General features: G+C 44.7%; 1 protein-coding gene across 4 annotated transcripts in view; it reads left to right on the forward strand.

Moving 5' to 3' along the window:
• The window catches only part of LOC147025924 (serine/threonine-protein kinase 38-like), a 48,343-nt gene that overhangs the window by 3,149 nt on the left and 28,997 nt on the right, over positions 1-16,197 (forward strand). For 2 of the 4 annotated variants that reach the window (XM_085880829.1, XM_085880833.1), the window contains 5 exons: positions 4,815-4,950; positions 13,140-13,267; positions 13,553-13,604; positions 14,280-14,402; positions 15,917-16,000. In XM_085880829.1, the coding sequence (XP_085736955.1) occupies positions 4,948-4,950; positions 13,140-13,267; positions 13,553-13,604; positions 14,280-14,402; positions 15,917-16,000 (390 nt within the window). In that variant the 5' untranslated portion in view covers positions 4,815-4,947. Of the gene's footprint in view, positions 1-1,581; positions 2,335-4,814; positions 4,951-13,139; positions 13,268-13,552; positions 13,605-14,279; positions 14,403-15,916; positions 16,001-16,197 lie in introns of those variants that run through there. The other 2 variants (XM_085880831.1, XM_085880830.1) reach the window with 2 other exon arrangements.

A 16,197-nucleotide genomic window follows, 5' to 3' on the forward strand; every position in this document is an offset into this window, starting at 1 on the left:
CCTCACGACCGGGCTCCAGGCTAACGGAAGTCGGCAGGGTGAAGGCTGGCAAGAGAAGACCTTCCGTTCCACCGACCACTCCGTGCGCAGACGCTTTCTCTCTCAACCACCTTTTGTGCGTAGATGCTTACTTCTTGCCAGAAAAAAAACTCTCTGCGCGTGCAGACCGCGCCCATAATTTTACCCTTCTCTTCGGGGGTGGGGGGGGGGCCTCCTCGCGAACCTCCCTCTCTCACTGGCTGGTTTCGGCACGCAAATCGCTTGTCGTCTTTCCCACTGGCCAAAATGGGTGGCAAACTCCTTGATTGGCCCGGGGGCGTGGTGACATCGCATGGACCGCCCCTCACACAGTCGGGGAAGTCTGATTGGCCGGGTGACGGTCACCTCACTCGTTGCATGCTGATTGGTCGAGGGCCGCCGCAGGGCTCCTCCTTGAACTCCGCCCACCATGACGTCGGCCAGAGCGAGGTGAAGGTGAGGGTAATGCGGTGTTGGCGGCGTTGATGTTGTTGATGTAAAAATAAAAGAAAAACCCTAACTATCAAAATAACTACGCAGCGCGTTTACATTTAATCACCCATTAGACAAGGGACGGAAAGCTATCTATCCACATTTACTTATCGATATAACGGAGCTATAGGACCTGTATGTTGAGTGTGCTCATGGCTTCCAGATTCACAACAATATATTATTACGGTTGTGGGGGTAGATAGAAGAATTTCAGAGGATTGTATGGAGTTGCTTGGTCAGTGGAAATGTAGGAGACATCTCGATGTAAATCAAGTAGGGATCTCCCTCTCTCCATTGAGTGCAGCCGGTGGCTGCTGGTTGCATCATTGGTTGGGACGCAGCTATGCCTCTGATGCAGTGTCCCCCTTACCAGTACACTGGTGCTCAGTTTACCGACCTCGGAAGGATGACAGCCTGAGTCAACCTCCTGGTGTATTTTAAATTCAGCGGCCAACGGGGCTTGAACTCAGGACCCGAGGATCCCAAGCCGCCACCCAAACCACTAAGCCAACACCAGGCTTAACTGTGAGCTTCAGTGTTACTTGTCACCACACAGGAGGTGGTGCTGTGTTGATTAGATAGGGATTAAGGTCAATTACCCTCAGTATGTCATTGCCCCAGGGCTGTGACTGACCTTTTTCTACATTTTTGCATTTACAAGCCAGGAGTGAAAGAATTATGTTTTATGTTTTTATAACAACAACAACCATAATAACATGCCACACGTCCAAGCAAGCGAGAAGCCCCACCTTCCCGGCTTTATACCAGCAAGTCATGCCCCCGAGGCTTATGATTGGTGAGTGTGACATGAGAAGGGTGAAGAGGGGGGGGCATGATCGAAGCGCAGACAGTAGTTGTGAGAGGAACGTGACTGAGATAGATGATCTCGTTTTTGCCCTCCTCTCGGCATGACAAAATGGCTACACGATTCTCGTGTCATCTTCGTGTCATCTTCGTGTCATCTTCGTGTCATCTTCGTGTCATCTTCGTGTCATTGTAAATTTGCCCGTGTGCTGGGCAAGATGCTCGTCATTGACTGTTCGGCTGAGCGGTGAAGTGTGTACATTTCAGAGGAGGGACGGAGAACGTGCCTCGTGGCCTTATCACGGGGACCCAGAGATCGTCTCGTCATATGTTCGACAAGGAAGGTGTGCGATCATTGTGAGCAGACCTCGTGTAAGAGAAGAACATTGGGCATATTCGTTCATGAAAAGAAGCCGCACGGCGGTTGGTTATCCCTGGTGTTGAATACCGACCGCTTCACGAATTACCTCACATACGTTTCCTGCCTAGAGAGCGGCATAACACCATTTTGGGCACATCTTCCCATGCAGGACGAAGCGGCTCGATCACAAAGTTCCACAGAGACCATCTCTGGACCATGTTAAGTACCAGAATAAAGGGAGGATTTTCTTTTATTTAGTTTTCCCCTTGTCTGTATTAAAGTCTGTGTGTAGAGGTGCCTCGACTTTAGACTTTAATTGACCTCACGTTGTATTATTATATTTTGAATGATTACCCTTGTAAATATTTGATCTATTTTCATTAAATCACCGTGTTTATTTTAAGTTGCTGGTGTCCATGTATTTGTCATGGGTTCAAGTATAAACCCCTTGTGCTCTGCTTCCGTCTGCTCCCTCCACGCCACAATTCCCTTCCCACTTGCGCCATAATCTCTGAGGATCACGTGTTCGCCTTGAAAGAAAACCGCTCTGATCCGTCCTGGTCGGTGTTAACCTCCCGTCGACCACTATGGGTTGGGGGGATTAACCTAACCGCCAAGACCGCGACAATATTCACACTACCTTTCCCTGTGCTCAGCCGGTATGCATTCTATCATTGAAGTACCCTTTGCCTTTCATGTTGGTTGTTATCTCCATTTGCGGGTTTCATCATTGTGTGTACCCTGATGTGTTTTAATTATTGGTGAATATTTATCAAAATTGCAAAAAATAAAATTATTTTATTTTTATTTTTAAGAATTAATGTTTTTATTTTCTGAGCATTTTCCTAACTGTGTGAAATCTTTCCATGTGACTTGATTTATTTTCCAAGGGCAGCTGCATGTGTAGGGCTGTTCAACCAATATGCTGTTGTTTTATATTGCAGTTGCCAATGCATACAGGTAGAGAGGAGTTTGGATGTGCAGTCTGTGCATTCATATTGTCGTGGAAACGTCGACTCTTTGGGTTTAGGTGAATAAATATCTACTATAAGAGAGATGTCGATCTCCTTCTCCTCCTTCGTATGCAGCACAAGGCTACGGGTAGCATCATTGGTTGAGGGTGCGGATATGCCGCTGATGCAATGCCCCGATTTCCAGTATACTGGTCTTCATGTCACCAACCTCAGAAGGATGACAGGCTGAGTTAACCCCACCTGGTGTTAATTCAATGGTTAAAAAACATGGGCTCAAACTCAGGACCCTAAGATCTCAAGCCAGCCACCCTAACCACGAAGCCAACACCAGGCCTTGATATCTGTGTGGTCATTTTTCTCAGAGATGGTCAAAATTTCAGAGGTTCATCAGTGATTGTCGGGGAGTGTTTTAGGCAAAAATATTTTTTTGATAATTTTAAAAAATGAAGTTGAATTTTTATCATTATTTTTTATTCTTGCTTTGTAGCCATGTGAAAGGTAATATTGTTACAGATTTGGAAGCCTTGTGCACACAGACAGACAGCCGTCCCCGTAGCTTAGTTATTTCGATAAGTATGTGTTTCGAGTTGGAATCCATCCCCGATGTCTAATGGGAATTAAGTGTACGTGTGCTGCGCAGTCATTTGATAGATAGGATTTTTACATCACCTTCACCGACAACAGCACCTTCGCTCCATCCTGATGCCATAACGCTCGCGGTGGGCAGAGTTCAAAAGGGCCTGGCCTCTCTCTCGCCCAATCAGGGAGATGCGAGCGAGTTCCCCGGCGGTTGGCCAATGAGCACAGCCCACGCAGGACCATCTTCCTCTCCCTGTTTGAGGGGCGGTCCACTGTGACACCCCGACATGCCCCCCGACCAATCACGGAGACGACCGATTTCCCCCGGCGAATGAGGGGTGCGGTGACGTGACACGTCCCCCTCCCCCGACCCGGGGGGGGGGGGTTAGAGAAGAAATAGACGGACGGCGCGGTCATCGAGTGAGTCTACGTTGGTTTTTCTGGTCTCGTCCTGTCGCGGTTCTTCTGGTCTCGTCCTGCCACTGAGTCTGTGCTGGTCTCATCTTGCCGCTGGCGCTGGTCTGCGTCTGGCTGCCCTGGTCTGTCTTTTGGCGACCCGAGCTCCGGGAAGGGGTGGACATCCAGCCATGCTCTTGCAGGCAGGTAGCCAGCTGTCCTGACTCCCAGCCGAACTATCCTCCACGACTGGAGAGCCGAATAAAGACAATTTGTGTCCGTTTCTCTTGGGTGTGCATCTGTGTGTGGGCCCGTCTATAAGTAGGAATTGTTAAGTACTTTTTGCTGTACATGAATGCATTGCTTAGTCGGTTTAACTCTGCTCTTCCGTATTCCTCCACCCCCCCCCCCCCTATTGTAAATAAAAATCCATTTGTTGAATGTTTCAGCTCGTTTCTGTCCTTTCCTTCATTGGCTTAGCATGGTGCATGTTGGGAGAATTAAAAAGGCCGTTGCTGTAGTAGTTGTGCATTTGGACCGATGGGACCTCGGTAACCATCCGCTCGGGTTACGCACGGGTCGAGCACGGTTACAGCTCGTCCCGTTCGAGCTCCGTCGAGGGTGTGGATTCCTCGGTAGCTCGCCACGTGGGTCTCTAGGTATTTTCAAGTTTTGGCAAATAACCCTGTCCCACGTGGCTGAATTATTGACGATTCAAGGTCCTGAAAAGGACCCGTACCTTCGGAGTTATCCGAGGGTAACGATCTGAATTCCGTGTGTTCGGTAGAGTCCACTCTGCTGCTCCAACTAGCGGTCTTGCTCGTCGCCGATACCCGGCCCACAACATTATTAAATGATCCCTGACCCCATTCCCATGTGGGTGTGGGGAAGCGTTTTAGGTTCCTTTAAATAATACAAAAGAAAATACAAACAAAATTTGATCTCATCAAAATTCCAACCGGATGAGAACAGCACCAGGTAATGCCGAGTACCCCTGGTAGTGCTTATTATGACGGTAATTTCCTTGTTGAAGATTTAGAGTAATTGCAGAAGTAATTAAATGTGATATTAGATATGTTGATATTTTGTGTAGTTTTGAAATGTCTAAAATTATCAAGCCATTTGACCCCATTTCTTTGATGTTTCTATCCTTTGTTATCTGGCTTTAATGTCTCTTTTCTTTTTCTTAGCGCTCGTACGGTCTGAGCGCTATTGTAGGGAAAGACAAGTCTTGTCCCACAGCAATAACCGAGCCCCCCCCGAGTCATCGGTGACTGAAGGGTTGGAAAGGGTTCGTCCCACCGACTAAGCCACCAGCGAGCAATGGTGAGTGAGAGGGGAGGGGTGCGTCGCGTCACAAGTGACCTAACATCCCAAGGGGATAAAGGCTAGAAAGCAGGGATGAAGAAGAGTTGGTGTTCCGATTCCTGTGTGCTATGCTGCACTGCGGAGGAGCCCACCGTGTCCTTGGTCCCGCTCGCTGTGTTGGATGGCAGGACAAACTGCCGAGTCACGTCTCCCCCAATCTCCTCAGCCAGCATGGGACGTCAGCCATACCTGCTGCATCAGGACTGGATTCCTCCTACCAAGCGATGCCTCGGGTTTGCCTGACCAACCCGGTGTCTTGTGATTTCCCGAAGTCTTTCTGCTTGGTATGAGTCTGAAGGACATTAAGTTAGAGTATTTTCTTTTTTTGGATCTGCCATTCATTGTTGGTTTGTGGGTGTGTTTAGTGGTAGTGGGTTAAGGATTGTTCTCTTTGTGATTATCTCATTGCTTCCTTTGTAAATTCCTCCCCATGCCATTTATTTTAAATACACTTTGTCTCAGGTGAATTCTGCTTGTCCTGAGTGGCTTCATCTGATGGTTTGTGCAAATCCTGTAAAGTGTGGATTTGTTGCGATTAACACTGCTGGATAAGATCAAGTCACGTGAATAAGGTTTGCTTGGCATCATTTGATCAGTCACGTGATCGTCGATCAACGTATGGCTTGGCTGGCTTAATGGTTACAACAAGTGCGGAAGTAAAGATCGAAAGCTGTGATCTGAGCTGGAGCCGTTGACTCACCTGACCTGTACGGTCACTTCGACATGACTCGCCGGAGGGGAGGGGGTTGGGGGTGAAGAAGTACGATACGTGTGTGGCCCACAGGTGCAAGTGGTACAAGAATCCATGCCGGAGGAGCCGGCAGAGAAGCACGATCATGGGGCATAGCTGGCCATTGCCATGGACAGGAGAGAAGGACACCATTGGAAATTGTGTTCACGGGGATACGGGGGACCACATATCAAATCAGAAGGCTGGATGATTCTCCCCACAGGGAGGTGTGCGTGCTTTAGTGTGTGCGGTGTACAGGTCACGTGCGTGAGTAGTCCATATCTGCACCCGGGGTCACAGAGCAGGTTGTTGTAGTGGAAACCGAATGGGTGGTACATGAGCCATGTGCCTTGGCGCACGGTTTGCTGCCATGCCGTGAGGTTGAAGCTTTGTGGCCCGCGCATGCTGGCACGCGTGTGGGGGAATGCGAGCGAGTCGGTGTGAGTGGGTGTAGTAGTAAGGATGTTGAGTGAGGTGCAGGGATGCGTATGGGGAAGTTGCCAGAGATTGACTTGTTAGGGATAGAACCAGAGCGGCTTCCCCAGTGTAGAGTGAGTGTGATCCTCGCTCGGGGTAAGCAGGGAGTGCTGCATGTGGGAGCATGTGTGAAGGCAGGCCCTTGGAGATTTTTTTGATGTTTGGGTTTCATTGCTGGCTTCGGGTTTCATTGGAAATGAAAAAGAAACGTCAGTTTAGCGTGTTTCATACCCCCCCCCCCCCCACACTTTTATTTAGACGTGGGGATTCAGATGATTTGGAATGGGATGGTGTTCCCATGCTGGTGCTGAGAGAAGTAAGGAGATCTTTATTGGAAAGGTGCAATAATTTGGGGATGGACTGGGAATGTGGCTCATTGGGGTGTAGGTGTTTGGTGGAAGGGCATCCCAGTGAGGGAGTTGGGGGGGGGGGAGCGGTTAAGGTTAAAGGCCATAGCCCTATGGTCAAGTGCCCTTATAATTCAAAATTTGTGTTACTGCAATAACTTATGAACCACTCAAGGGATTTCAACCATGATTGACACGTATACATTGCCAGACCACATAACCGATGACGTTTAAAATTTCGACCTGCATTCCACTTGGCTTCTCGAATATGTATGAAGTTTTTGCATCAATCGATTAAACGATTCAAAATGGAATTGTTTTAATGTTTTCGTTCAATCCAACAAGGCTGCCAAGCAATGTGAAACAGTACCATTAATTCAGGGCATTCAGTCGAGAGCATACCTCCGCCACGCAATTCCTGATACACGAGAACATATCGAGCTCAATACCTTTTTTGAAATATCATGCTATTTATCGTTTTTGGCCCAGCCTATCAATGGTGAAGAATCATTTAAAATATCAAATAATTCTCGTATCAGGATATTGATTCGAATCAACTCGTCCTCATCCTCATTCTCATCACACACCCAACCTGTTCACCAAGTTTTGTACGAATCCGTCCACAACTTTTTGAGATATCGTGCTCCATATTAGTTGAGCCCTATCTCTCAAATGTGAAGAATCACTTCAAAAATTCTCGGATCTGGATCTTCACCAAAATCTAATCAGTTCGGCCTTGCAACACACCAATCTGCCCACCAAATTTTATCCAAATCCGTCCATAACTTTTTGAGATATCCTCTTCACAAACAAACAAACAAACAAACAAACAAGAAAGATGTCTTGCAGAGCACGATACTTGCGAAACCCATAAAACAAATTTGACCTTTAAATTAATTGGTAGTTGAATTCAATGACCAAATTTCAAGTCGATGAGACCGAACAGTGACCATTTTCGAAATTTGACATATATGTTGACCTCAAAAATACTTGTTTGTTGAATTCAGTGAGGAGATATGAAAATGCTGTTCAAATTTTACGTCAATTCAATGAGAATTGACAATTTTATAAATTCGGCCCATATTGACCTTTTGGCCGATGATGACCTCAAAACAATATGCTTCTTGCTTATGACAAACTTTACCATGTGGTGAAGTTTCGTGAACATCTTTTTAGACCCCTCAGACCATAACAACATTTTTACCCCATACACCTTTCAGACAAATTAGACAGCTTGGACCCTTAACCATTGGGGGCTTTAGACCACTTGAACCTTTTTAGACCCTTTGTACATGTTTGAGAGATTCGATCCTTTTGACCCCTTGGACCAGCATTTCTGAACCTTTTTACCCTTGTGGAACCCTTGAAATAGTTTATGTCTCAGGGAACCCCTGCATAAAAATTATTATATACCATTATTAATATCTCGCTCTTTTATATTTTTATCGTAGTTCTCGTGGTAAATATAATATCTTTTTTTTCGGAGACCTGGTTTAAGGAAAAAATGACCCCCTTTTTGTCAAATTTATTGGCAATGAAAAAAAAAACATACTGCTTGTATATGAGACCTCACACCGAGGTTTTAATTCACAAAAAAATATCTGTAAACACACACACAAAAAAATATACATAAACAACCAATATCACATACGTATAACACATATAAACATAACGAAAGTATATAACTATTACAATAACATCGTTTATTGACAATTTTGAAAAGGCATAAGATAAATCAAGGTACATTGTCCTATGAATAAATATGTGGGCCAGTAAATGTTATTTTCAACCTCATTTAATATTGAAATTTACTCCTCTAGTGTGAAACCTGTGCTTGTCTTTTGCTACACAAATACTTAATTTGAGGTCGAACGATAAACGCACACGGATTTCATTTTCAACTGAAAGGGGACGATTTCTGTCTTTGCTTTTGATACTTGTTAAATAAGAAAAGGCTTGCTCACATGTAAGAGGTTGAAAGCAACATATAAGAGGTGTAAGAGGTTACGCCTCATGTAACTTGATAAACAAAACTTAAACAAATAAAGCTGAAGCATTAGAGGTAAACAGAAGAACTGAGAGAGTGAGAGTGAGAGTGAGAGTGAGAGTGACTGAGAGAGACTGACTTCACACTAGGAAGCACAGAGAAGATAGATGGACACCGTGCATGCGTCCCATACTTGATTCAGTCACTCAATGATACACGAATCCGCCGCGTACAGGACGTCCACTAACCAGTGATGGCGGTTTCACACTGGTGCCATATAGACATCGTTAAATACATCCCTATGGTTGTTATAATTGTAAATAATATAAGAGGTTGAAGCCTCTATTATAATAACCAAGGAGTTTCCAACAATATGCCGTACGTGTTTAGTAAAATTACGAATATTAAATCAAACAAAAACTACTCAAAAATACATTAGCCTATTTATTACTGTTTCTCGTGGAACCCCTCGCGACCTCTTGCGGAACCCTAGGGTTCCGGGGAACCCCTGTTGAGAAACACTGCCTTAGACACTAACTACTATTGGAACCTACAGTTTAGACCATCTCGAGAACCTTTTAAGCGCACACCACACAAACTTCTACAGTCTTCTTGCAAACCACACTCTACTTTTTTTCAGCAAGTTATGTCCAAACTCGACCCACCTAGATCGAGGGTGGGTACTCCGCTATCTAATATATAAAGAAGAAAGTTTGTTTGTTTGTTCATTTATGCATTCGGACCCTGCAGGAACCAGTGCGACCAAACTTTGCATGGCCTCCTCTTTCATCCAGCGGAAGGTCGAGTGCTATGTTTGGATAAAAAAAAATTGACCCCAGATAAAACCAGATAATTGGCCTTCAGGCCTCGATCAGGTCTTGTGCTTCTATACTGCCTGCATTTCCCCACCTGGGAATGATCGAGTAATATGTATTGTGAAGATCGTATGTTGAAGTTGTAGGAATTTGGTCTCGGTGTGATGTCACCAAATTTGAATGTAGAATGTGTATTTATGTTCCACCAATGTTTTGCCTCATGCATGTTTTTGCTCTGCTCACGTGTTGCGTCAATGCTGGGAGGGGGGCGTGGATTTTCCTTTTCCCTGTCTGGCGGAACGGTGTGGTTTTGTGTAGAAAAGTACGATTTTTACCGTCACACTTGGAGTGTTTTAAAATAAAGTGAAAAGAGATTCAAACCTCTCAGTGTTGGTTCACTGCCTGGAACATTTTTTCTTCAAATATTCTGGACACTGAGGCCGTGCCAGGATAGTGAGCAACACAAATTTAATCATTAGTGTATTTCATTGACTTTACCTGGACGACGCTGGGAACTTCAGCTTGTATTTAATAATGAGGGAATGGAATTGTGGCGGAGGAAGAGAAGGAGGAGGTTGTTGAAGATTGGGTAGTACAATTTTGATGCCATTTATATTGTCAACGTTATGTACAACATAACGTTGACAATACATACCTAACAAACAGTTGATCACAGTCACCTGGCATCAAAACGAAATGGGCTCTTTTCTTTTTATGCAAGTGTCTCAGGTTATTGAGGAGCTAAACAACAAAGGGTAGCAGTGAAACAACAAAACTAACAAATGGTATGGGGGATGGACATGCACAAGGAGAACGGGGGGGGGGGGGGGGTGGTAGTCGGAAAATCCACAGACACGAGTAACAATGGCCTGGAGAGGAAAAGAATGTGAAATAATCAGCATGTGCAGAAGAGATCGTGGATGTGTATGGGGTAAGCATGTGAGGTAGTGATGGGCAGTGCATTTGAAAGATTGCAGTGAGACCGACGAGATAATGGATACAGGGAGACGATTCCACAATCGAGGGAAGAAAGGGACTAATGAAAGCAGGTGGGGAAACCAGTCTGAAGTTTGTCCAGGTGAGCAGATTGTGGCTTCCAGAGGAGCGTATGATTTGAGGGCAGTTGGAGTGAGGCCAGATGCAAGTTTGTATAAAATAGACAGCCTACCAACATGGTGCCACTGGGAAAGTGATGGTGACGTGCCTTGGGAATACACCTCCTGCCTTAAGTAGAAGGCTTTCAATCCTGACAAATCTCACTCATGATCTCTCTGAAAGGACCGTCTTGAAACTCTCCCCCTCCACCCCTCTCCCCTTTCCCATCTCCTTTCTGAACAATCCTCTGGAGGAAGTTCAGTTGTTCAAACTCCTGGGTCTCACTTATCAGCTATGATCTTTCTTGGGCAAGCCACATTTCAAAGTTGGCCGACAAAGCCAGCCGCCGACTGGGCATCTCCCATCGTGCAAAGTTCTTCCTTGGCACACCTGCACTATCCACTTACAAGGCTTTCATCTGCAGCTTGATGAACTACTGCTCTCCCCTTTGGGCTGGCTCCCCTGCCTCACCTCTTGCTCAACTTGATACTGTGGAATCCAAGGCCTTCAACATTATTGGAATCTCCTGCACTGAAGCTGGGTCTGGGATTTTCACTTTGCTATCACAGACAGGTCGGTAGTCTCCTGATCTTGCACCCTCTGCTCTTTCTGTACTTTGTCCCCCTCATGTTTCTGCAGGGCTCAAACGATCTGCCATCAACCCTCTTTTGGTAAAACTACCCAAATCCAGGATCACTGCTCACCTCCACCCATTAGTTCCACTTTTATTTTCCCCTCACCTGTGGAATCAACTTCCACATGCCCTTCAACCTCATTCTTCCCTCCAGGTCTTCAAGACAGCTTTCACCGCCATCTCACATCATCCCCAATCCAAAACCATGATTTCTTCTACCCTCGTTAACCCCACCCACATCCCTCCAAATTTTCCAGTTTCCCCATTTTGCAGTTTTCCTTCTCCATGCACGCGTTTTTTGCATCCTGTGTTTGTCTGTTCCATCCTGATCCGTTCAGTGTACTTGCTCTTCCATGAGCCTCAACTATGTACGCAAAAAAAAGACCTCCTTTTAAACTACGTTGTTTTTCCAATGGTGTGAAGACTGTTTTGGACCACCTGGGGAGGAGGAAGATGAAAATCGATGAGAACCAGACCAATATTCCATGCAGCTCCATGTGCAAGCCTTGAACACCATAATGGGATTATTGCAGCTGAGTAATGCCTTGGCTCTATGTAGCATATCCAGTAAATGACGAGCCATTGATGCGAGCTAACTAGCTTGGAAATATGACCTTGCCATGAAAGATAATGGTGGACAGTGAGGCGAAGGAATTTTGGAAGCGGCACCTCTTCCAGTGGCTGTCCAGAGAAGTTGAATGGATGGTTTCATTGCTGATCCTTGTGGAGAGAGAGTTTGAAAGTATGACTTGCTTATGTTGAATGGCATGTTCCATGCAGGTTCATCGATCTTGTCCAGGTCTGTGAAGAGATTTAGCAGCCTGCCAGCCTTTCACAACTGTCCTGTATCGTTCTGCATAGGATGGAGTCATTGGCTAAATTGTAAAGTTTGTTTTCAGGGGAATCTGACAGATCATTGATTGCAGATCAAGAATAATGGAGGTCTGAGGATTCTGCCTTGTGGAACCCCACCATGAAAGATGAGATCATGTGACAGGACACCATGATGCTCATCTCAACTTATTCGTTCCTCCTTTTTTTTTCTTCCCCTGCCGCCTGTGGAACTAACTTCCTCAACCTCTTCAACCTCATTCTTCTCTCCAGGGCTTCAAGACAGACGTTCACCACAATCTCAGGTCATCTCCCATCTACGACCATGATCTTTTCCACCCCCACTAACCGTCCATCCCTAAGCACACCGCTTTCACATTTTCCAGTTTTTCCTTCCATTTTGAAGTTTACGGTGTGTTCATCTTATTCACTACTTGTGTCCGTATCCAGCTTGTTCACCCCTCGTGTCGTCCCCTTCTTCTCATTTGCCCCCACTTCCATGATCCATCCAAGTCTCCCTCTATTTTGTCCCTCAACCCTGCTGTTGGTGTGCCCACTTCCCCCCGCCCCCCTCTTCCTGCTGATCTTTTCCTTCTGTTACATCCCGGTCCATTCTGTGTTGGAGCTCCTCCATGAGCCTCGACTCTGCATACAAAAAAGGACACCATCAAGGGCCACCCACAGTTTCTGTTGAAAGGTGAAATCGGGCACCCACTTGAGCAAGGTAACCAAAATATCAAATTAAGATAGCTTAGAAATCGAGGCCTGATGTCAGAAAGTATCAAAGGCTCAAGAGATGGCCGGAACCTCCTGCTTTTGGTTCAGTGCATGCATCCACTGCTGTTTCAGAAGGAATAGCATGTCCAAGGTGAAATGGCCATGTCGGAAGCCAAACTGGTTGTGAGAGATTAGTGAGTTAAAGATTAGGTGGTGTCTGAGGTCTGCTGCAATGATGGACTTCCTTTATGTTGCCAACGATAAGGAAAAGGCTGATCAGGGCTGCAGTTGAACGGATCAGTTTTGGAACCTTTCTTATGAATGTGAGTGACGTTTGCAACTTTCCCAGCAAGAGAAACTTGCCCATCCAAGTAAGACCTTTCATATTGATTCGCAAAGTATGTGCATTTGTCATAGCTGTTCTTCATTGATGGAGATCTTTGCGGAGTTTTTCTCATTTTAATTTTTTTTTTATATTTGTGCTTCATTTTCCTACTCCACCATTCATGTTCAGGCAATGGCGGTGACAAACTCCACCGTTCCAATGAGCATGTATACGCAAGACAAGGTGACACGCACAAAGGTCACCCTGGAAAACTTTTACTGCAACCTTCAGACGCAGCATGACGAGCGGGAACAACGGTGAGTCTGTGCACCCCCTTCCTTTCACACCTTCCCTCCCCCCCGCCCCCCACCAGCCCACCCCACAGCCCAACTATTTAAAATGCGTTTTTTAAATCGAGCAAATTTTCAATGAATGACCACCGTTTTGTTGGTGTGCCTCGTCAAACTATTATTCCAACTTTAAAACCACCATTGCCGACGGAGAACTGGCCAATGTCAAAGGAAATGCACGACACCTTTATTGGAAATGATCACAGTTTGTCGTCCCTGCAGAAACCAAGATGTTTCATTTGTCTTTTTCAGGCAAAAGAACTTGGAGAGGGTAATGGACCAAGAGGGACTGTCTGAAGATGAGGTACTGTGTAATGACATCACACGGGTGAATTTGCTTCCCGTTCCGTACTGACCAAACATGTGGATCGGTTGATGATGTTATTGATGGAGTTTGTTCGGATTTCCCAAACATACCTTCAGATAAAGATTCAGCTTGCATATTTGAAAACCGAATATGAAAATGATTGTGATCCACATTTAAATCTCCCAAGAAGAAATCCCATTTTTTTTTTTCCTGAGAGCACAAGGCTTGACTCTGTGCGTTTTTCGTTCAACCGCCATGGCCGTTCTGCTTGCTCATTTACTCTGGATCGACTCGGCCATGCCCGTTACAGAGAGAGCTCTATGAACATTCAAACTGTTTACCTGTTCAGGGAAGAAACGCACTATTGCTGGCTCCATGAGTTGGTGCTCGCCGGTCTTGTTTTACTTATTTTCACAATATCCCACGTTTGTCATTAATTGTGCTTGCTGCAGAATCTTCTTTCCACTACATGGCAATTGTAGAATGAGAGCATTTCTTGGTCAATAGACTGGGTAACCGCTTGGCACGGTTACCTGAAGTTTCACTTTGTCTTCGGTATGGTAATATGGGAAAAGTGATTGTCGCGCCCGTAAAGATGTCGTTGAAACGAGGTCGACGTGTTGTTCATCCTGCAAATTTATTTATTTATTTTTACTCTTGTTATGGCTGCAGAAAGAGAGCAAAAGAAAGAACCACGCGCGCAAGGAGACAGAGTTTCTTCGGCTCAAACGAACAAGGTTGGGTCTTGAAGACTTTGAGTCGTTGAAGGTTATTGGACGTGGAGCCTTTGGCGAGGTTCGTGCTTTCCTGTTAAAGACAGTATCACACATGATAGACTTTGCGGTTTGTTTTGTGGTGAATTCATCATATCTTATAAGATCTGCAGTTAGAATTTAACTGCAGGTGCTACTACTACCACTACCACTACTACTACTATATACTAACAGCTAAAATTATATATTCTTGTCATGTCTGCTGGGGAATTTTTTTTTATTTTTTTTTATTTTTTTTATTTCGTTATTTTTGGCCAAGTGTTTCACAAACCTGTTTGGTGTTTTCGAGGCAGGAAGTTGTAATTTGTTCAAGGTGCCGGCGATAATTTGCCTATTCTTTCTGAAGACATTGTAGTATATTTAACGTCCACTAACGAATGCTGACAGAAGGCACACCTGGCTTAATGCGCACGCCGTGATGCATCACCCTGCATGCGGAACATTAGGGTGACAGTTTATCACTTGGTTATGTATGATTCAAACCCAGGTTGGACTGTTCAAAGGCAAGTGCTCTACCTCTAAGCCAGTGTTTCTCAAGGTGGGGTGCACGCCCCACCAGTGGGGTGTGGCAATATTTTGGTGGGGAATGAGGATTCAAAACTATTTTCAAGATCAAAGGAACCATGATGTGGCTGTCTGAGGAGAGCAAAAAGAAATACCCAAACTTGACTACTTTGGCAAGGGAAGCATTGCTAAATTTTCCATCATCATATTTAGTCGAATGTGGATTCAGTGTTGTTACCGATTTGCTGCAAGCTAAGAGAAATCGACTGGAAATCACGAAACGTGGTGATTTAAGGCTGAAACTGATAAAATTGGTTCCTCAAATCAAACAAATCTGCAGCCAGCATCAAGGGCAGGGCTCCCATTGAAGTTAGAAGCAATTGAATAAAATTTGCAATAAAGTTTTAATAAAGCCTTTTGAATACATATATAGTATATACTGTAGTGTCTCCAATCATGGCAGGGCGTACGATTTTTTTTTGAAAATCAAAGTGGGGCGTGGGACAAAAAAGTTTGAGAAACACTGCTCTAAGCTATCCTGATAGCTACAGTTTACCTGCAGGTTACTAATTGCTTCATTTTTTGCTTTTATCCAGAGAGATGGCATTTCATGCCAATTTATTTTTTATCTTTTCTCATTTAACTATCAGCTCTTTGATTAATGAAGTTGTTAATTTTTTCTTGTTTAATATTGATGCCAAACAAAAGACTTGGCCAAGATGGCCTATGTGAGGCCGTGTGTTTCTTCGCCAATAATTGACTCACAGACCCACCTGCCATCACACGTGTTTTGCAGTCAATCATGGACAAATGATTGCCACCTTAACAACAACTATGAAAAATAGAATGTAGTTGCATCTTATCTTTAATGGTGACTTATTTTTATTTTTTATTTTAATTATTTTACATTTTACAAGGCTGTAAAGTAAATAATTATATCAGGGTCAGATGTAGTATTTCTCGTTTTTTGAAATTTGATGACTTTCCCTTTAACCAAAGGAAAGGCTAAAACTTAATGCTTTGTTTTTATAGGTGCGCTTGGTGCAGAAGAAAGACACGGGCCATATCTATGCTATGAAAGTTCTAAGGAAGGCTGACATGTTGGAGAAAGAGCAGGTATGTGAGGCAGCATATGTTGATTGTTTACCCATATGCCTTTGACATGGCTTGTTATTGATATTAAGCACTCAATTTCTTGGATGAGAGCTATCCCCCCCCCCCTCTCCCATCCCACACTCCCCAGTTTAATCTGCTGTCAAATAATTATAATTTGAAATAAAGCTACATTTATGCTTCAGCTCTTACCCCAAGCA

The sequence above is a fragment of the Eptatretus burgeri genome, chromosome 5 (genome assembly GCF_056783735.1).
Source record: "Eptatretus burgeri isolate ZD-2024b chromosome 5, Ebu_testis_v1, whole genome shotgun sequence".
Classification (NCBI taxonomy): Eukaryota; Metazoa; Chordata; class Myxini; order Myxiniformes; family Myxinidae; genus Eptatretus; species Eptatretus burgeri.